This window comes from Brassica napus, chromosome C4 (genome assembly GCF_020379485.1).
Source record: "Brassica napus cultivar Da-Ae chromosome C4, Da-Ae, whole genome shotgun sequence".
Taxonomy (NCBI): Eukaryota; Viridiplantae; Streptophyta; class Magnoliopsida; order Brassicales; family Brassicaceae; genus Brassica; species Brassica napus.
In genome coordinates this window covers 42,013,944-42,036,584 of record NC_063447.1, presented here as the reverse complement: position 1 = coordinate 42,036,584, position 22,641 = coordinate 42,013,944, and the positions used below count along the sequence as shown (strand labels likewise).

At 38.2% G+C, this 22,641-nt stretch overlaps 3 protein-coding genes across 14 annotated transcripts; 2 read left to right on the top strand and 1 right to left on the bottom strand.

Annotated features, from left to right (window-relative positions):
- Nucleotides 1–101: 101 nt before the first annotated feature.
- On the bottom strand, nucleotides 102–2,159 carry LOC106435491. The gene has a single exon (XM_013876387.3). It carries the CDS (start codon nucleotides 2,021–2,023, stop codon nucleotides 221–223), a length of 1,803 nt encoding a protein of 600 aa, XP_013731841.2. The 5' UTR covers nucleotides 2,024–2,159; the 3' UTR covers nucleotides 102–220.
- A 15,315-nt stretch (nucleotides 2,160–17,474) lies between these two features.
- Nucleotides 17,475–20,614, top strand: LOC106435494 (pre-mRNA splicing factor SR-like 1). 12 transcript variants are annotated; one of them, XR_002657910.2, is made up of 7 exons: nucleotides 17,475–17,604; nucleotides 17,975–18,322; nucleotides 18,551–18,652; nucleotides 18,943–18,995; nucleotides 19,082–19,151; nucleotides 19,327–19,398; nucleotides 19,660–19,809. XR_002657910.2 is itself a non-coding variant. In XM_013876390.3 (5 exons), exons 2-5 carry the CDS (start codon nucleotides 18,032–18,034, stop codon nucleotides 20,380–20,382), a joined length of 1,167 nt encoding a protein of 388 aa, XP_013731844.2. In that variant the 5' UTR covers nucleotides 17,486–17,604; nucleotides 17,975–18,031; the 3' UTR covers nucleotides 20,383–20,614. The 12 variants fall into 12 exon arrangements, 5 of the variants coding, with proteins under 5 accessions (XP_013731844.2, XP_013731845.2, XP_022556789.2 ...); XR_007322489.1 differs by having other exon boundaries at nucleotides 18,551–18,659; XR_007322488.1 differs by lacking the exon at nucleotides 19,082–19,151 and having other exon boundaries at nucleotides 18,551–18,659; nucleotides 18,943–19,023.
- A 13-nt stretch (nucleotides 20,615–20,627) lies between these two features.
- LOC106435495 lies at nucleotides 20,628–22,599 on the top strand. Its single transcript, XM_013876392.3, has 9 exons — nucleotides 20,628–20,930; nucleotides 21,010–21,069; nucleotides 21,150–21,197; nucleotides 21,399–21,531; nucleotides 21,613–21,689; nucleotides 21,832–21,930; nucleotides 22,026–22,096; nucleotides 22,182–22,272; nucleotides 22,363–22,599. Exons 1-9 carry the CDS (start codon nucleotides 20,703–20,705, stop codon nucleotides 22,477–22,479), a joined length of 924 nt encoding a protein of 307 aa, XP_013731846.2. The 5' UTR covers nucleotides 20,628–20,702; the 3' UTR covers nucleotides 22,480–22,599.
- The last annotated feature ends 42 nt before the right edge of the window (nucleotides 22,600–22,641 follow it).

Genomic DNA, 22,641 nt, shown 5'->3' with positions numbered 1-22,641 from the left:
GAAAGTGAATTTTCAACTCGAGACATTGCTTTTCTATAAAAAAAAATCTCAAGACGTGATCAAGAAAGTAATGATCAAACAGAGAGAAAAACACATTGATAGAACATAGCCAAAGAGAGAATTTTTATTCAATGAAAGAATGATTACAATTTGACATTAACGTCTATCTATAGAATTTCAGACAAACCATCAGGTTATACAACCCTTAAGCGGCCACAGGTCAATCAATCTCACCGTCTGGTTCCACTTCAGCCAGATCAGCCAATCCTCTCTCCACAAACACGTTGATTCTCCACAACACCATCTTACTTTCCATTGTCATGCCTTTGATTACGTAGAGTCTCTGAAGCAGAGCCTTAATCAATTCGTATTCGTTATCACCAAACCATTCCTTTTGCTTCTTCACAATGCTTTCCAAATCTCTGAAAGCTCTCCTCACAAGCCCACCTTCCATTTTCCTTTCCACAAGCTCTCTCACAGAATCTACCATCTTATCTGCAATCTCCTCCACAGCAGAAGTTTCCATCTCTACCAATTGAATGATGACACAGAAGGCACCCAAAAACGCCAAGACCCAGCAACTGTTATCCACCAACACCTCTCTCGGTGGGTTGAGCCTTTTGTTTATCTCTGGGAGAAGAAACTTCACTATAGGAACCATAAATTCATCATCAAGCCACATTGTTAAGCACTGGAAGATATAAACCGCTCTCTCGAACTCCGTTTCGCTGGTCGATGCAATACAGTCGGAAAGATCGTACCATGTCTCAAAGTGGAAGTTGGTCATCTCAAAGGCAACATGGTAGACAACCTCACCAAGGACTTTGAACATGCTCTCAGAGATTCCTTCTTTACTCGAAAGGCAAGAGAGGAGCAGTGGCTGAAGTTCTTTCATGTCTGCTGACTTTTCTCTTGAAACGCGATCAGAGAGTAACACGTTCAGCCGTCTGATTGCCAATTCTCTGAACCTCTCTTCAACATCAGTGGACGCAAAGATTCTTAACATCTCAAGTGGCTTTAAGTTGTTCAGACGATCAAGCCATTCACCTTCAGAACATGCTCCATGACCTTGCTGTTGTTGTTGTTGCTGTTGTACGAGAGATGGGGTAGACTTAACCAAACGATGGATCTTCCCCGTAGCCTGTTTGGTTAGTGGTCCCAAGTCTTTGATCTTGTACAAGAAGCAAGACACAAAATGACATTGCTCCTTATTGTAACTATACAACTTCTTATCTCGTGACAAGAACATCTCGAGATCTGCAAGCCCTCGTACAAGAAACTCTTCCATACCCTTGTCCACAAGATCACTCGCTGCCTTGACAAGAAGTGTAAGAAGACCCTTCACCATATCGAATCTCAGCTCGGAATCTAAGACTTGAATCCCAAGTTTCACAACAGCTTGTAAACCTAAACTCCAATCTTCGACCCGGTCTTGATCAGGCATAAGCAACACCTTCTCCGCTCTCTCAGCAATCTTCCCGAAACAGCTGTAGATGAATCTCCCGTACACCGGAGGCAAATCCACGAAGACGTGTAATGCCTTGAGAGGTACGGTACTCGAGAGCTGGACGATACAATCGCTGAGCTCGTCCCACCCGCCGTTATCAAGCATCACAACGTCGTGAGCGATGAAAGAGACGATTCTTCTGAAGAGTTTGATTTCGGTTTCTTGCATCCTAAGGCAAGAGATCACAAGTGGTTTGATCTCGTTGAGAGCGACGAGAGATAGTTCGAACCTGCGGGCTTTATAAGCGGCTAGGGTTTGGGAAAGGACAACGATCGATTTGGATCTGAGGAGGGCGTCGGAAGAAGAGCGATACATCTGCAGAAGCTTTAGGGTTAAGCAGTTGGCGAAGTTAACGATGCAGAATTTTAACAGAGCAATCGCAGTTTGATATTCGGTGGTTTCTTGACGCGTTGAGAGATGGATGACGAGACTCTCTAACAGTTCGTGGCTTGGAGTCGCAAGGAGTTCTCTTGCTTGCAGCATGAGATTCGGAGGTTCCGCCATTACACGCCCCATTGCACCTTTTCCGAGAGCTTTTCTTCTCTTCGTTCAAGATGGAGGTGATCAGTATAAGTAAGAGTTAATTTTTTTTTGGATAAATATCCAGTCCCATTGTATTTTAAATTATTTTATCACATGGATATATGTTAGTCGTTATGCATCATATTTTTTTTTTTTTTTGATTAACCTGGAGGTATTCCAGACCCAAAGAGAGCCCAGACTAATCTCCAAGTGGTGGTGCAGCCCACGGATAGACCCTCTCTCCGGGTATTCAAATGGGCCTTAAAGCATGGACCCATATCCGTGTGGGGTGTCCACAGACATTATGAGGTAGTTCCCTCCGACAGGGTTCGAACTCGCTACCTGGATGCAGGAATGAGCCCGTCCTTACCATTGGGCCATGATCTTCCGGACCATTACGCATCATATTGCATGTGCATTTGTTGTTGATATACTCAGATTTGCTGTATATTTTCTCTAGCACTCAGTCTCATCTGCGTCTTCACTCTCATTTTTTTCAATTATGTACTAGATTTTTACCTAGGCTTCGAAAGTGCGAATTTTTTTGGTTATAAACAAAATTAGATATAAATTAGTATTTTGGTCTTATTTTATATTATTATTTTATAAAGTTGCAGTATATCGAATAAGGCAATTTGTTTAAGATTATATAATTTATGCATTATTTTATTTGAATTTTTTTTTTTTTTTGGTAACTCTGGTATCTGGGCAGCCACATTCCCAACTATCCTCAGTAGGGGGTCCAGCGCCCCAACGGAAGGGATGTTAAATCCGTTGTGGCCAAGGCTCGAACCCGGGTGGCGGGCAGTACAGCTGTACCTCCTTTATTTGAAATTTTGCATGTGCATTCTTATTAGCTCTCTCTTAAGCATGAATACTCAATACATGGCCGGGTCTGTGATCGGAGAAAAGTACCTATTGAATTTTTTGGACCGCGGGTCTCTGTTCGAGTCCGGGTAACCAAAATACTCAATTTTCGTGTATATTATGTATATTGGGTATTTCACATATGTTTTCAGTATGCAATTATTATTTTTTAAGTTTTGGTTCGCGTTTTCGGTCATAATTTCAGGTTTCAGGTGAAATTTCAATTTTTTTTAAAAAAAATATTTCGGGTATTTGGATAAAATTTTGGGTATTTTAGTTCATCGCGTAAAATTTTGTATCTTTTGGATATTTGAATATTTTTGGGTAATTGTTTGATTTTATGGCATTTTTCGTGTTTTGGCTTTTCGGTTTTTTTTGGTAATTTGAGTCTCTTTTGGTCCTAAATACCCAAACCGAGTTGGTCTCATTAGGTATCCAAATTACATATATGTTAAAGGTAATTGAATTATGGACTCAGACTGACACGGATCCAAAAAGAACCGGCCCGAATCCGAACCGATTTTTTTCAAATACCTAGTTGGATCCAAATATTGAGGACCTGGAGAAATCGGACTTGAAAGGAACCGATTTATACCCGAAGGCACGACTATCCAAACCTAATTTCTTTTATTAATTTTGTGTGAATTTTATAAAAGTTACATTTGTTAAGTTGTGAGACTTAAGATTTACTTTGGAACCATGGTTTTTGTTTATCAATTTTTCTTTTGAGGTATAAGGTGTCTAAGAAGGAATGGTATATTTTTAATAAGAGAGATCTGGAATCGTTGTAGGTTACAAAAAAATTTGTCTATAGTTGTTTTGATATTTTGGTTGTTAGAAATTATAAGGAAAATGATAAAAAAAATATATATGCAATATCTCGTGTTATTTAAAAAGCAAATTTGTTTATGTTAAGTTAATTAATTGAAATAAACTTGTAGACCACGAAAATTGTATATATAATATTTTTTAATAAAGTACAATATATTCTAAAAATATTTTCAAAATATTTTGTTATAACAAAACACGCTAAATCATCCTTTAAAGTGAATTCGAAATCAATAAAAGTGTTAATATATTTTATTTGGTTTCCATAATATATTTTAAATAGCATATATCCATAATATAGTTAATCAAGTTAATGAATTTAAATAGCATATCCATAATATATTTTATTTGGTTTCCAGTTGATTGTTACAATTTACGCAACATCAGCATTAATGTTGTGAATTTTAACAACCACATTTCAATATTTTATTTGAATGAAATGTTTCCAATACAGTTACAAAAAAAAAATGTTTCCAATACTACCATATGTTAATGATCAAAAACCCCATCTCTCTTATAATAAAAGTATAGCTGGTTGTGGAGTTCGTAGATGGTTCTTCATGCGATGGAAATTTTGCTACAAACTATAGTTACTTCAAAAATCAGCATCAAATTCTATGGAACGGTAATTTCTTTGACTCTATTATTATCAATAGATCAATTATAAAAAGTTGTTTTGTCTCGGTGGCTCCTACTGTAGTATTAAAAAGAGAGAGACAATCGTTCTTAATTCAGTCTAAAACTTGATGTTTTTGGATTAATACGAAGATTATCTCCCTTGAGATTCAATTATTCCAAAAGCAAATATATAGCTTTTATATGAAAAATCTTTAGTTACAAAATAAATGTTTATTAGTTTACCTTGGATCCCTACGGGTGTATCTCTTTTCTACTTTTGTTTTGTTAGTTCTCATTGCTTAAAACTCTTTACCTAGAACCCCTGTTCGAAAACGCGGGTACTACGGGCGATTAGTCGGCGAGGAGGCGCTCGGCGGTGCTTGGCCGTGGCGAGTTGGCTGTCGTCGGCCAATTAATCGGCAACGACAATTTTTTTTTTCTTTTTGGGTTTTGAATGCTTAAAATCTTGTATTTTTATGACAGATCTATAGGTTGTAAGTATAAAAACATGAAAACACACCAAAATCTAATGATATGTGTGATTATAAACGTTTTACAGCCATGGAAAACTGTAAAATTGAAAACCCTAAAGACATATGGGGAAGATGAAGACGAAATGACGATAGTACCCTTCATTAAAGGCAAAAAAAATTAAAAAGAAGAAAAACGCATGGATCCAGGGTCGAACCCGGGTTCTTACGCTGAGCAAAGATTATGAAACCACCAGGCTACTTCGACTAATTTTCTATTGTCATGCAAACTGACTAATGATGCATAATATATTTATAAAAAAAAAATTTAAAACTAGGCCCCGATTAGTCACCGATTAATTGTTAACTCGCTAGGCTCATATCGTCCGCCCGACTAGCGCATAGCGTAGTTTCGAACAGGGCCTAGAACGCTTAATAATACAATCCAAGGTTAAAAAAAGGTATAAATATAGTCAAAATAAAACACGTAACTTTGATATAATATTGTGATGGATATGATATATGTAAGTTGGTTAGAATTTTTTAATATCAAACTCATCCAAGCGACATTGATGTGTAAACACCACTGATTTCATAAGCTCAAAGAAATGACTGTTTCCCAATCTTACTTTATATCAACATGTTGTATACTTTTAAGCTAAAGAATGTTATACACCAATCTTACTTCATATCAACCTATTGTATCTTTGACTAAGCAGGAGCCAGTAAGTGATGGCAAATGTACATTTACATTCTAAATTATTAAGGAGAAGCTATGAAACGGATGTTGCAAAAGAGATGGCTGAGTACATTCAAGGAGATTTTTCCATTTTCTGAGACAGTTCATCAGTGGAAATGATGGATTGAACTGTTGCGGGGTTAGTGTTCCAAAAAATGAATGAACTGTTGTAGGGTTGGTGGCACCACTGAAGACTATGTTTCGGTATTATGATTAATCATTCACGTTTCGGTATTGAGATTAATAAATCACGTTTTGATAAGAAGTGTTTTAATAAAAGGGAACCATGTATAATACGGGTTGTATCAAATGATAGGTTAGAGTTTAAATGAGATCATTTAAAATATTTAGATTATCGTATAGTTAGATTAAATTGGGGTAGAACCAAAAATAATAATTAGTTAATTAATAGGTGCAACAAATTTGTTTAAATAGTTTTTTTGGGATGATTCTCTCTTAATAATATAGATTGTTTTTTTGGGAAAATTGAAAAAATGAGACATTTTGAATTTTTATTTGTCACAATAGAACTTCTGATATTTTGGGCAATTCTGGACACCTTTTACCTTTTTTTTATTGTTAAAATAGTAAACTGAATTTTAAAAATGTTAAAAAATATGAAAACTATTGGAAACATAAGTATGACAATATATATGTTTAAAAGTTTTTTTTTTAAAAGTGGAATCATATTTTATTTTATCTTCTAGCTACAGTTAGAATATTCATTCTGGTCATCTACTTAGTCTAGAAATCAGATACTAAGTTTTATACATAGATATATCTTGGGTATACAACGTAAACTAGCCTTTCTTATATATTCTAACCATGCTATATTTCGAAACGTTATAATCAAGAAAGATGTCTTCAGTATACCTACAGCTTGATAACGATATATAGCCACAACTCAATAATATACCTTATCTAGATTATGTGCCATAACATGTTCTTCCTTTTACCTTATGTGACGCCTAAAGGAATAATATGTTTCTCACCTACTCTACTGTATTCTGCGTAAGGTAATATTCATATTCTAGGCAAATCCGGAAAATATGGAAACTTCCATATTCGGTTAAAGATGTACTTTCCTAATTCTACACGAAATCTAATCTAAATCTCGCAGAGTATATTCTTTCCTAAGTCAAAAAAATCATCAAAATTGTTCTTTCCTCCACTCGAACCCGAGTTATTCAAGAGAAAATTATACATACAAACCACTATACCACATATGATTCACGCTATTTTGATACGTATACTAGCTTATATACTAGAAAGTATAATAAAAAATTTAAAATTAATCCTGGATTGCTCCACGATTAATTTCTGAGTTTTGTATATATCGTATTTTCATATAATAGAGTTAAAAGTGAACGTTTAAAGTTGAAGGCGAAATCATAAAGATATTTCCGTAAATTTAAAAGTACTGGGGCGAACATTAAAGATATTTCCTTGAACCAAGAGTTTTGGGGCGAAATCGAGGACTAATTTTCAAAAATAAAATTTCCGGGGAAAAAATAAGAAAGGAACTAATCTCAGGGGACAAGAGTGTAATATATTAAAATTTAGCCATGTCTGTTTCGTGGTTTGGAACGTTCGATGTGGAAGACAAATGCTCGATCCATTTGGCTTGGTCCAAACGACGAACTGAACACACTACAAGAAAACACATGCTTAACGACGAAAATTAACGAGGAAAAACAATCCTCGTAAATTTGCGTCGAGTTTACGACGAATTTACGTGAAAAACTAAAGTCATCGTTATTTCCTCGTAACGTAACGACAAAACTGTTTTGTCGTAAAGTGGATGTAATTTTACGAGTATTTTACGAGGAAAAACTATTTCCTCGTAAATACGACGTAAACTTTGCGTGGTATTTACGAGGGAATAGTTTACGTGTATTTAGCGAGGAAATTTTTGAATCCACCAACTTCATAGGTGTTACACGTTTTTTTTGCCCACCTAATTAATTTTCGTCGTAAATTCATAGCAAAATTACAACTACCAGATTCGAATTTTCCTATAAATATGGATGTTTGAACATCATTTTAAACACACCAACAACAAAAAACGTGAAAGAAAAAAAATGGCTGGCTCCGGGACTATTTACGAGTTGCGGAAGTGGATGTATATGCATAGAGATGCTAACGGGAGAGTGACGAAAGAATACCTTGCGGGTCTGGAGACATTTATGCATCAAGCAGATTCAACACCGCTCGCCCAAGAAAGTGGTAAGATGTTTAGTCCTTGTCGGAAATGCAACAATTCGAAACTGGCAAACCGTGAAATGTTTGGAAGCATTTAATAAATAGAGGTTTCACGCCAAATTACTATATCTGGTTTCAACATGGAGAAGGTTTTAATTATGATCAGAATGAAGCTAGTAGTAGTAATAGCAATTTTCAGGAAAAAGAACCGGTTGATCATCATTTGCATAATGAACATAGTTACCATCAGGAGGAGATGGTAGATTATGATAGGGTTCATGATATGGTAGCTGATGCATTCGTAGCTCATGATGAAGATGAAGAACCTAATATAGATGCAAAAAAGTTTTACGAAATGTTAAACGCGGCGAATCAACCACTTTACAGTGGTTGTAGAGAAGGTCTCTCTAAATTGTCGTTAGCTGCTAGAATGATGAATATTAAAACTGATCACAATCTACCTGAAAGTTGCATGAACGAATGGGCGGACTTGTTTAAAGAGTATTTGCCGGAAGACAATGTGTCTGCTGATTCTTATTATGAGATTCAGAAACTGGTTTATAGTCTTGGGTTGCCTTCGGAGATGATAGATGTTTGCATCGACAACTGCATGATCTATTGGGGAGATGATGAGAAGCTAGAAGAATGTCGATTCTGCAAGAAGCCACGATTCAAGCCGCAAGGACGGGGACGTAATAGGGTACCGTACCAAAGGATGTGGTACCTACCAATTACAGACAGATTGAAAAGATTGTATCAATCAGAGCAGACTGCTGGAAAGATGAGATGGCATGCCGAGCATACTCAGACGGATGGTGAGATGACTCATCCATCAGATGCAAGAGCCTGGAAACATTTCAACAAAGTACATCCAGATTTCGCTAGCAATATCCGGAATGTGTATCTCGGATTATGCACAGATGGATTTAGTCCGTTCGGAATGTCAGGGAGACAATATTCATTGTGGCCAGTCTTTCTTACTCCATACAACCTGCCACCGGAGATGTGCATGCAACGGGAGTTACTATTCTTGACCATATTAATACCTGGTCCGAACCATCCAAAAAGGTCCCTGGATGTTTTCCTACAACCACTGATAAAAGAGTTGAAGGATTTGTGGTCAACAGGGGTGAGGACGTATGACTGTTCAACGAAGACGAATTTTACGATGCGAGCGATGCTTTTGTGGACCATAAGTGATTTTCCTGCCTATGGGATGTTGTCTGGATGGACTACACATGGGAGATTAGCTTGTCCATATTGTAATGGAACGACAGATGCGTTTCAACTGAAGAATGGTAGGAAGACAAGTTGGTTTGATTGTCACCGTCGATTTCTTCCCATTGGCCATCCTTACCGAAGAAACAAGAATTTGTTTAGGCACAAAAGGGTTGTGAGAGACACTCCTCCTCCATATCTAACTGGAGAACAAATTGAAGCGCAAATCGACTACTACGGAGCTAACGAAACAGTTCGTTGGGGTGGTAATTGGCATGTCCCTCGTAATATGCCAGATTCTTACGGTGTTCATCACAACTGGCACAAGAAGAGTATATTTTGGGAGTTGCCATATTGGAAGGATCTTCTTCTGCGCCACAACCTCGATGTGATGCATATAGAGAAGAATTTCTTTGAGAACATCATGAATACAATATTGAATGTCCCAGGGAAGACAAAAGACAACATAAAATCGAGGTTGGACTTGCCGGATATTTGCTCAAGAAGCGAGTTACATATTAAAAGCAATGGACAAGTTCCCGTTCCGATATTCAGATTATCTTCAGAAAAAAAGTCGGTGTTGTTCAACTGGGTGGCATCAGAAGTGAAGTTCCCCGATGGGTATGTTTCGAATCTCTCTAGATGTGTTGAAAAGGGTCAAAAGTTCTCCGGGATGAAGAGTCATGATTGTCATGTATTTATGCAACGACTACTGCCCTTTGCATTTGCGGAGCTACTTCCAACAAACGTACATGAAGCACTTGCAGGTACGTAGTGTATTATATCACAATAATTTACAAAATAATATATGACTAACAATGTGTTTAATTTTTTTTTGAATATAAAAGGCATTGGAGCATTTTTCAGGGATCTGAGCACACGCACTCTTAAAGAAGAAGTTGTGGAACAGCTTCAGGAGAACATTCCCATCTTATTGTGCAACTTGGAGAAGATATTTCCTCCCGGATTTTTTGACGTCATGGAGCATCTAGCTGTCCACCTCCCATATGAGGCATTGCTTCGTGGACCTGTACATTACGGATGGATGTATCAGTATGAGCGAGCCATGAAATATTTGAAGGGAAAAGCAAAGAACCTCGCCAAAGTTGAAGGTTCTATAATTGCTGGAAGTTTGACGGAAGAAGTTTCTCACTTCACATCGTACTACTTTGCGTCAAAAGTACGTACACGGAGAAGAGCTCCAAGAAGATATGATGATGGTGGTGTTGCGCCAACATATGCAGTTGCTGGTGTTCCAGACATCTTTAGCCAGATTGGGCGACTCGGTGGGAAGTCTAAAGAGGTTTGGTGGTCGAGTGAAGAAGACGCTCATAGTGCACACACCTATATTCTACTCAATTGCGAAGATCCATTGATGCGTTATTTTGAAAGGTAACATATATTGACACTTCGAAACACATATAAGTATAATTAATTGTATAATTGCGAGAGATTCATTCCTATAAAATGTGATTTTACAGCCTATTTGTTTCTCAAGTCGAAGAAACATTTTCTGGTATATCCACAAGTGACGTAGACAAAAGGAAAGATCAACACTTCATTAAGTGGTTGCGGAATCAGGTATTAACTAAAACTTTTTTTCATACATTATCTGTATTTCATTAACATTCTCTTTATTTTTGCAGGTTGATTATGACGACGACGATGCAGATTATCCTAAGTGGTTACACGAAGTAATTCAATCTCCACTTGTAAAGGTCACCACATCACAGATGTATTTCACACGAGGCTATACTTTTCATACATATGACTATGGTAGACAGCGGGCGACCAGTAACTATGGAATATGTGTGAAAGGGGAAACAGATTTCTACGGGATCTTGACGGAGATTATTGAAGTCGAATTTCCAGGGATACTGAAGCTGAAATGCGTCCTCTTCAAATGTGAATGGTTCGACCCCGTCGTCAACAGAGGTGTTCGGTCTAACAAATTCGGTGTAGTTGATGTCAACGGTGGACGAAGGTACAACAAATTCGAGCCTTTCATCTTAGCTTCACAAGCAGACCAAGTTAGCTTCCTTCCATACCCTCGGATGAGAGATTCAGGTATAAATTGGTTAGCAGTGATCAAAGTTACACCTCGAGGACGAATCATCAGTGGAGAAGAACCACCATTGCAAGAAGAACAGATAAATGAAGTTGAGGAACCTGAACAAGAAATTGATGACATCCTTCTCATTGATCCGCATAATCACGAGTACGAAGATCTTACCGATGATGCCACAGACGAAGCTGTTGAAGACGAGTTTAATGAAAATGATGATGTTTCTAGTGATGACGAGAATGTCGATGTATCCGATTGATGTATTTGTTTTATGAATAAGATGAGGGAGTTTGTTTTATGAATAAGATAATGTGGGGTTTGTTTTATGAATAAGGTAATGCCGGGAGTTTGTTTTATGAATAAGCAAATGTGGGAATTGTGGTTTGGAATGGAAATAAAGATGGGGTTTGGAGTATATGAAGTAGAAAATAAGGAATATGGGGTTTGGGGTTTCGGATTCAAGGGATTTAAACATAACACTCGTTAATTCCACGTAACAAAAAATCGTCGTAAAGGACTCGTAGGTCAACGAGGAAATAACGAGGAAATATAAAAATAAAGAACGCGGGACTCGTTAATTCCACGTAGGACAAAATCGTCGTAAATACCACGTACGATGAATTCGTCGTAAAAACCACGTAGGATGAAATCGTCGTAAATACAACGTAAGACAACGAGGAAATAACGACGAAACCTAAAAATAAAGATGGGGTTTGGAATATATGAAGTAGAAAATAAGGAATAAGGGGTTTGGGGTTTGGGGTTTGGGGTTTCGGGTTTCGGGTTTGGGGTTTGGGGTTTGGGGTTTCGGGTTTTTGGTTTCGGGTTTCGGGTTTAGGGGTTCGGGGTTTGGGGTTTGGGGTTCGGGGTTTAGGGGTTCGGAGTTTGGGGTTTCGGGTTTAGGGGTTCGGGTTTTGGGTTTTGGATTTCGGGTTTCGGGTTTCGGGTTTGGGGTTTCGAGTTTGGGGTTTCGGGTTTAGGGGTTTTGGGGTTTCAGGTTTTGGATTTCGGGTTTCGGGTTTCGTTTTTCGGGTTTGGGGTTCTAGGGATTTAACCATAACACTCGTTAAAGATGGGGGTTTGGGTTTCGGGTTTCGGGTTTGGGCTTTCGGATTTTGGGTTTGGGGGTTGGGGTTTCGGGTTTCGGGTATTAGGTTTCGGGTTTCGGGTTTCGGGGTTGGGGTTTCGGGTTTCGGGTTTGGGCTTTCGGGTTTCGGGTTTGGGGGTTGGGGTTTAGGAATAACGACGAAACTTAAAATTAAATATGGGGTTTGGAATATATGAAGTAGAAAATTAAAGATGGGGGTTTGGGTTTTGGGTTTCGGGTTCGGGTTTTCGGGTTTCGGGTTTGGGGGTTGGGGTTTGGGGTTTCGGGTATGGGGTTTCGGGTATGGGGTTTCGGGTTTCGGATTCTAGGGATTTAAACATAACACTCGTTAATTCCACGTAGGATGAAATCGTCGTAAATACCACGTAAGCATAAATCGTCGTAAAGACCACGTAACCAGAAATCGTCGTAAAGACCACGTAAACAGAAATCGTCGTAAAGACCAAGTAAAAAGATTTAAACATAAAACACGTTAATTCCACGTAAGCATAAATCGTCGTAAATACCTCGTAGTGTAAAAACTAGAAAAAAGGGAAAAGGATAAAAATACCAGAATAACATGTGGCAAGACTTCCAGCAATTATAATACGTAAGTCTCGCCCACATGAATTCTAATATCTTATCCTTTTCCTATTTTTTAAAAATATTTATAATTTGAATATGATTTTGCTGAGGAATGTGAATTCAGATAGGTGTGTGATTTGGGAGTTTATGTGTGGTTTAAGAATGAGAGTTGTGGGTAAATTTATAGGAAAGCAAGCCTCGTTAATTCCACGTAGGCAAAATCGTCGTTAATACCTCGTAAACAAAAACACGTGCCTTTGTGATTCCTCGCAACTTCCTCGTAAAAAAAAACACGGGCCTTTGTAACTGCTCGCTATTTCGTCGTAAACTTACGACGAATTTGCGACGATATGTAATCTTATATATACACCCGAGAGCTCACTCTTTCTTTCATCTCTACTTCCTCTCCATTTCGTAGCAATGGTAAGCCTCTCTGATTCCTCTCTAATTTGGTTAGTTTAGGATAGATTAGGTGGTTAGTATAGGGAATTTAGATAGGTTTGCGGATTTTATGTTATTTAGTGTTGATTAGGTGGATAATGTTGGGAAATATATTGTTGATGTTAATTTTAAAATTTTCATTTTTTTCCCAGGTTCGAAAAGGAAGACTTACTGCCCTTTACAGAGAGATCTTCGGTGAGCCGGGTAGTCGTTTAGACCCGGCCTCTTCTTCCGCTCCCAGTTCTTCGGGCCAGGAGACTGTCCCCGAGACTCAGTACACTCAGAGAGTCTCTGGGTCTACTTCTTCTAGTGCACTATCGGCTCCTCATGTGCCTCCTCCGATGCCTCCTCCTGTGCCTCCTCCGATGGCACCTCCGATGGTCGCCGATATTCATCCTGATCTGATGGTGCCTCCGAGTGCTCCTTACTCGCAGTACACTGTAGAGGACATTCTCAGTCTGTCAGGCAGAGAAGGTTTACTAGTCATCGACCCAGACCGACCGGACGGAACGTTGTGGTATGTTGCATTAATTTTTTTTAATTCGTTTAAATTTCTTTTATAACATTAAAAAATAATTTATATTTTAAATTTGTATTTTCCAGGTGGAGGGTTGACGGATGTCTTGCATCGGACGTAACCGACACGATCAAGGGTTACTTCTCCATGGCACATCCAAACTGGAGTAAGACGCCTCACTACGTCAGAAAGACGTGGTTCAAAATTTACGCTGTAAGTTTCTATTAATTAATTATATATTTTATAATTTTTTCATGATTTATATATATACTTTCTAAAAAACTAATTGTTAATTTATTTTTTCCAACAGCAAAAATATAATTGGGCCTTGGGGATCACTGAGAGGGTGATGAAGAAGTTTAACGCGAAAGCGAAAGTTCGCTTGTTGGACACGGTCTCCAACTGGAAGGGTGACTGGATCGTGAAGGTGTATGAGCGTGGCAAACCCGCTGAGCTCACCACGGATGTGTGGGATGGCCTCATCCGTTATTGGCGCCTTCCTGATTCCATTAGAATCGCCCAGGCTTGTTCTAACTCCCGTAACACGGTCGATGAGCACGGGAACGGGCCGATGCTTCACACTACGGGCCAAAAACCCCACGCCGGTGTCCGTTTGGAAATGGTAATTAAATATTTTATTAAATAATTTTTTTAATACATATATTAATTTATTCTAACTTTCTTAACTGTTTTTTAGGCCAAAGAGACGGGACATCTCCCGTCTCTTATGGAACTTTACGAGAGGACCCACAAGAACAAGGCGGGCGTATTTGTAGATGGCAAGTCCGAGCAAATCTACAACGACGTAGTTGCTCGGGTTGAAGACCGCCAGACTCAGCTGACCCAGCAGTCTACCGACGGATTACCCGTCACCTTATCCACACTTGAAGTGGATAAGATTTACGAGGAGGTAAATTTTCAAAAAAAATAATTTTTAATTATTCATTTAATTTAACTTTAAATTTTTACTTACAATATTTATTTTTTGTTTTTAAGGTTGTCCCTAAAAAAAAGGGACGGACGTTGGGTATTGGTTCCGTCAACGATGTTCCGAGAGCGACATCGTCTTATGGTCAGCGACGGGATGATGAAGTCACGGAGCTGCGTAGAGAGTCCGCTCAGCTGCGTAACGAGTTGACCGCGACAAAATCTCGTATGGGTGGAGTCGAGGGCTTCTTGGACGTTATTGCGGCCACAAATCCGGAATGGGAGTCCATGTTGAGGAACATGCGACAACAACATCCCATTCAAGGCGAGTCATCCGACGTACATAACGAGGCGGATGTTACGAGGAGGAGTGATGAATTCTACCGGACGATGAACGACCCTTAGTTTTTTTTTTTGGTTGTTGTATTATATAAATTCAAAACTTATTTATATATAAAATATTTTCATATTGATTTATTTTTATTTTGAATTTTAATTTATTATTAAATTAAATAATTTTAATTATTTTTTAATTATATTTTTAAATTCTGTAAAATAATAAAAACGAAGTAAATTCGTAGCCAATGTACAACCTCTTTACGTGGAAACCTTACGAGGAAATGACGAGAAACATTTAACGAGTATTTTACGAGGAATCATTTACGAGGAAATAACGAGGAAAAGTTTACGACCATTTTACGAAGAAATCATTTCGTGGTTGTTACGTGTATTTTGCGAGGAAACATTTTCAAGGTATTTACGTGTAGGTTACGAGGAACTATTTTCGAGGTATTTACGAGGAATTATAGCGACGTCCTTACGTGGAATATTGACGTGGTCTTTACGATGAATCGTCCTACTTTGTCTCTACGACAAAATATATTCCTCGCTAAGTTACGACGAATTAGCGAGGAAATATGTGTTATGACAGACGTGTAACGAGCAAACGCGTTTCCTCGCTAATTCGTCGTAAAGCCTCTTTTACGACGAATTAGCGAGGAAAACCGCCCTCGTTAAGATTATGTTTTCTTCTAGTGACATCCGAGAGAACCAATCGAGCGATGCGTGAAAGTGTGGCCTGCTCGATTCAATGCTCTCGGGCTGTGACTGCTTGAACGGAGAAGACGAGCCTGTGCAGCGCCGGAGATGACACGGCAGTGGTGGTTCCGGTGAGAGAAGTTGATGGCGACCAAAAGCACGGTGAAGCGACGGTGGCTGCAACGACGGAGCTCGAGTCGATACACAGTTGGGACCGTGTAACCAGTGTAGATATTGGTAGCTCGAACCCAGAATTGAAAGGATCGTGGCCATGGACGAAAGCTGTTGGAGATCTTCTCCTGAATCTCTTTGAAATCGAACCCTTGCATTTTGTTTTAGCAAAGAGATAGATTGTGTTTATCTCAATTTTCTGAGGGTAGTGGATTGTGTTTATCTAAAATTTAGGAGTTTAGAATGAACCGATGGATTGTGTTTAGCGAACCGATGAATCTCTTTTTTTTTACTTTATAAATTGTATTAAGAAAATAATTAGAATATTATATATTTTAGCATTTAATTTAAGGGTATAATTATATTTACAGAAATTAAAATTCTAAAGGAACAAAAATTTAGAAAAAATATTAGAGTGACAAACTCAAGTTGAAAGTGTCTTTTTTTTCCAATTTTTTTTTTTCTGTATTCATTCAATCTTTATGTCATCTTAGAGTTTTTGAGATCAATCAAGTGCACAGTTCGCAAAGGTTATATTTTGTCCTCTTTTTTTATGTTTCTCAATTTTTGTTATTGTTGTTGAGAATAACACAAAAATGATGGGAAAAATTAGGCAGCGGAAATAGACCAGATCTATGTCAGATCTGGTGACGACGATGGTAGATCTACCTTGGATCTAATGGTTCACTATGTATAGTACGGTGGTGACATCGAAAAACTTGTAAATGGAAAGAGTTTTCGCAAGGAAGAATTTAGTATGTGGTAAGGAACCAAATTTATGCAAGAACTAATGATGGCTATGGTAGATCTGTACTAGCAAACATTAATCAGTGGTCTGCATATTTCATGAAAAATCTTTAAAAAATAACTATTATACTAAAACTAACACATTTACTATCTGGTTATCGTCTAACTACCATTATTTCTGATCATTTTTACATGTAGCCAATGTTCCCTACATATGGAAAATGTTGTTTTCTTGTTTTTAGTTTTCAAATTGGTGTTTTATATAAGACTTCACATAAATAAATATATGGCTTTTGTTTTTTATTGCTTGTTTTTTCTTAACGAAGATTCTGGTTTTAGAGTGGTATTTGATGATGGTGGTTGCTGAAAGTGTGGACGAGTAGGAGTGGATGTGATTATGTGAATATGAAGGCACCCAAAAAATCAGATCAAACAAAATAAAATAACACTAGAAGATGACTTACGAATACATAAAAGAGTATCTACATACATCACTGTACAGACGCATGAAACATTTGTTGACCAACGTCCCTCCCATAGAATGATTAATAACACTAATCTTCTTCTTTTTTAGAGCATTATAAGCTGATTACAAACATAAAATAACCAGCACAATGACGAGGGTTGGTTAACACTAAGCCTTAATCAAAATCAGAAGAGATGTTGTGAGTTTTCAATTGTTGCATATAACCCAAACGCACTTTTTTTTCCCGGAGTCATGATCAACACTGTTGAGAATGGAGGTAGTGATACTCAAAATAAAGAAAAATCACTTGTGTTTCAAGTCGGTTGTGTTTTGGTGTGTAATTAGTACTTTCAACTGTGTCTTAATGTAAAATTCTCTTAATTGTTTCTCAGCATAAGAATAGAAATATATTTTAGCAGAAGGGTGAAATATAAAATATCGAATAATATGAGGTCATATTTGAAAGTTAGCCAATAATTATAAGTTGAGGCTTTTTTTATTACGAGATCGCCGTTTGCGGTTGATTGGTTTCCTCTTCCTCTTGAACGAAGAAGCCCTATAATCTCCATCACACTAGCTCCAAATTTAGGTTTTCTCGCTCTCTCTCTCTCTCGTTTACTCCTTGCGATTTCAATTGAAATATAAGTTCAATTACTCTGAGAAATTGTTTTAACCGCCGCTGACATACACAGCTCCGAGTTGTCTCTTCTAACCCTAATCGGTATGGTTTTTCAAGTTCCGTCAGAAATTGATATCGAATTTCACTTTCTATTTTCTGGGTTTCACGAAATTCAACTCCTTTACGGTTTAATTTTACATGAGAGCATCGACAAGCGATTTCTAGGGTTTCGGATGAATCTAGGATTTTCAATTTTAAGACTAACGATTTGTTCTTTGTTTCTATATGTCTTTAAATTGTTTATCATTCGTCCCTTGACTATAAAGTTTCAAGCTTTTAGATTTCAGGTTTCGGGGGGGGGGGGGGGAGAGAGTCGTAGTAGGCTTGTGAGCATTTCATGGCGGAGATACAGACTAATGGAAGAGCATACGAGTCACTCTTGGAGAAGGTTCTTTCGATGAACATTGTCTCTTCTGACTATTTCAAAGAGCTTTATGGTCTCAAGACTTATCATGAGGTCATTGATGAAATCTACAACCAAGTTAGCCATGTGGAGCCGTGGATGGGTGGAAACTGCCGTGGTCCTTCCACAGCTTACTGTCTTCTGTACAAATTCTTCACCATGAAACTCACAGTCAAGCAGATGCATGGCCTGTTGAAGCACACTGATTCTCCTTATATCAGAGCGGTAAGTGAATCTTCTTAACCATTTTCTTGTGCATATTTGTGTGCTGTTTGTTTCAATACCTGTTCCTCCAGTTACTTTGATACCAGCTGAGTTGTTAGTCTATGTTAATAATTAGAGAGCCTCTAACATCATTCCTAATCTCTGGGTTCCATCTTAAACTAATCTTTTCTCATCCCGTGTTCAAGGCATGAGCCTACACGTAATTTTTTTTTTGTGTTTTCATAACAGATTTTCACAACCAGAAACAAAGTTGGGTTCTTTGTGTTGCTGAGTGTTTCTCCCACCATTATTAATAAGACCTTTCTTTGCTAGCTGTATCTGCAGATCAAGGTTTGAGGTGTCTTTTCTATTTTGGATTCTCTCTTCTCTAGGATCACCTCACTGCCCATTTAACAGTATAGAAACAGGCGACTGTGATAATAATCTGTCTAGCGTACTTCACTCTTAGTTGGGCACCGATGGTCCATTTAAAGTTCTAGGATCTGTGTGAAGTTTTTTCTCTTTTAATCGTGAGCTTCCTTGCATTTCGTATCTATGTTCCTCCATGTCATAACAACTTGTGTCATCTGTTTTTATATGTTAATTGCTTTTGATCTGACCTCGTGTTACTATATGTGCAGGTGGGATTCTTATATTTAAGATATGTTGCAGATGCAAAGACGTTGTGGACATGGTATGAACCATACATTAAAGATGATGAGGTAACCTTCTTTATCATGTTCTTAAGAGTAACATACGATTATGGATAACATTTTACAGATATCAAGCTCTCAAGAAATATATCCTACGCATTTGCCTGTTCATACACCTGGATTCTTGTAGTTTGTGTGTGAGTTTAGCATCTTATTTTTCTATAGTTCCTCAAAATATGTTTCTTTAGAATGTAGAAGCTCTTGTTAGTATTAATGAGGTGGTTATGAATTAGAGCTTGGATCCATATAGTAGAATGTTTTGTGACCTGAATCAGAATGGCTACAGTTATAACGCATCTTACTTTGCTTCAGGAGTTTGCACCAGGATCAAATGGACGGACGACGACCATGGGTGTTTACGTACGTGATTTGCTGCTTGGCCTGGTAAGTACCAAATCATATAAATAAATAAAAAAAGCATTTTGGTTTTGCTATCTTTGTTATTGAGGACGTAGTTGCTTGTTCAAGTTTTGCATCTGTATCTCGAAAATCATCTAAGTTAGTAAGAATGTGAAGATGTATTGGAAGTTTATTTTATGTATTTTCTGTTTGCTTTAGTAAATTTTCATTAGAATTTGACCATATATAAGGTGTTTTAGAGTTATTTATACAACCTGAATCTGATTTTGTTTGTTTTTTTGGCAGTATTACTTTGATACATTGTTTCCACGTATTCCGGTTCCTGTGATGCGTCAGATAGTATCAAACCTAGAGAAGTTGAATTTACCAACAAAACCATCTGGTTCAACGGGAGACATGTCCCGTGGCTCTGAAGACACTGCCCGTCGTCCACCATCAGTAAAAGCATCCCTCTCTGTTTCATTTGGGCAGCGTGCACCTCACCGTGCCTCCACCAGAGGCTCCTCTCCTGTTCGCCGTCCTCCACCTTCTGGTTATGACAGAAACGAAAGGGATGAACCGCAGCGTCGGTCCCCACGGAGGAGCCAGAGCCGAGACTATTATTCGGACAGGGACTCAGATAGACAGCGGGAGAGAGGGAAGGACAGAGAGAGGGACAGATACAGAGAAAGGGAGAGGGATTATGGTAATGATAGGAGATCAAGGCGTGACTATGAAAGCAGAAGCAGACGCAGTGATTACGAGGATGATAGAAGCAGACACGACCGTAGAAGCAGGAGCAGAAGCAGGAGTAGGAGCAGGAGTGTGCAAATTGAGCGTGAACCAACTCCTAAAAGAGACCATGGCAACAAGGAGAAAGCAGCTGCGACTGTTAACAGCAACCTCGCAAAGCTAAAAGATTTATATGGAGACGCGAGTAATCATAAAGGAGGGGAAGAAGGATATGGAACAAGGAGGGATTCAAGTTCAGAAGAAGTGATCAAGCTTGGTGGTTCCTCTTGGAGGTGAAAACAAAACCAAAAAGAAAAAAAAACTCTGGACTTGAAATGCTTCTTCTATGTTGTAGGATGATGCAATGTTGTTTTACTTTTACTGTTTCAAACTTCCAGCAACCTATTTGTTACAGAATTCATCTTTTTTTATCTTGAATTGCTTCGACTTTGTACTGTGTCTTGATTTTCTTACTCTACAACTTTGTTTATTCTGCTAAAAACATATATAAATTTAACTTTGGTTGTTAGTGGATGCAAGCAAAAGGATTCGTCTTTTCTCGAAAACAATTTATATCCATAAAATCTAAAAACTAAGTGTATCCATTTTTTATCAAGATGGATTCTCTTGGTCTGGTTCAGCCTCTCCACAAACTCTCATCCACCATCTTCTTTTCACGGCAGCGAAGAAGTCCTCGTGTGATTCCTTTCTCATCCTCCCTGAAACCGTTACCCTCGAAAAGAGTCAATCTTTCGAAACCCTCTACCCTCACATTTGCTCTTGCTGAATCAGATTCTCCTAAACCTTTAGAAACAAGCTCGAAAACTCTTCTCCTACAACTCTCTGTAAGTGACAAAACTCTGTTTTCTGATAAACGATAAGTAAAAAAAACTGAAACTTTGTTGTTGTGTTGTGTTGTTGCAGAAGTGTTTCGATCTTCCATCAGATTACTTCCAGCAGCTACCAAGTGATCTTCGTCTCGATGTAAGCCCCTTCTTCCTCACTGCTCCAAAGCTTACAACTTTAGTGATATGCAACGCCTTCTTTTAATTTTATCGTCCCAGTTAAATGATGCTGCTTTTGATCTCTCCAATGGACCCATCATCGATGAGGTTAGTTCCTGCTCACTTCCATTGACCACCAAATCATCTGAAACTTGTTCATTGCTTAATGATTAGAAAGTTTCATCCTTATTGTAGCAGAAGCTGTTTCTCTTTTCACTTCATATTTGCTATTGTAGTGTTTTTTGTAAAAAAGCTAACATCTTTGCATCTCTTCCTCGAGGGACTTACCTCTGAAATCTATTTTGGTAGTGTGGTCAAGAGCTTGGGGAGACGTTACTGAATCTGTCCCGTGCTTGGGAACAAGCTGACACATCAACCTCTCGTACTTTAGTGAAGATACTTCCCGAATTGGAATCTTCATTGACAAATGGTGCCAAATCAGGTAACTAGAAAGAAAGTTAGCTCTATAGTATGTCTTCCTACATCTACTCATTCTCGTTTTGTTTTTTCTTTATTGCTTCAGCCTTTGGGAGGCGTCTGATATCTGCGGGAAGAAGGTTCAGGGGAATGGGACAGTATGGTCAAGGTGAATTACAGAAGGTATAGCATGAGACGTAGTAGGTGTGGTTTCTTCTACTGATTGTTTGATGATTATCATAATGATTACCAGTCTTAACTCATCTAACTTAATCTGTATGGATCATCCATGCCTACAAGAACTAACGTTGCTGAGAACCCGCAGATTGCTAAAGCGATGATTACAATTGGAGAGGTTCTATCTGCAAACGCATCACCTGCCTCAGTTGGTAATGAATCCAAGTCAAACACGAGGATGTTTAAGGTGTAATGCTTTAATAATAATGATAATATGATTTCTCCTCTACGTTCACTGAATCTAATTTTTACAGAGAAGATTTTTTCTGTTTAAAATTGCAGTTTGGGGAGCTTCAGGTTGCTGTGAGTCCAGAGAAAGCATACGCTGGAGCTGCCATTGCATTTGTGTTTGGGTATTTGTGTGGAAGCTTTGTTTGTTACTTTTTTAGAAGTGTCTCTTGACAACATTGTAAAACAGTTCATTCTTGGATTGAACAGGATACTTTCATGGCAAATCAGTCAGGGAATCCAAAGCACACCAGAGAGCTCATTGCAGTATGCTAATGACAATGCGTTGCTACTCGCAAAGGTTTGTGGAATATACTGCATTCTCTTGTTTTGAGGGTTTGTAAATTAAACACATTTGTGTAATGTATTTTTTGGTTGTTCTTCTGGGCAGTCTCTAAGAGGGACTCTTCTAGCTACGTTTTATGCGTCAGCCGTCTTGTCAGGCTTCACAACAGCTGGGCTCCTCCTTCTCGCTAAGCAGCTTTCATCAGAGAAAGACTCATCATAATCACTCCGGGATGATCTCTAATATTAATAATGTTTATTATTGTATCTACTACAACCTTTAATTCCGTCTATTAAACTGTGGAATGGGTTTTGTTTTAGAGCAAATGAAGTCTCTTTGATATGAGTGATTGAAGTTGATCAACCAATAATTAGAGAGGTTGAT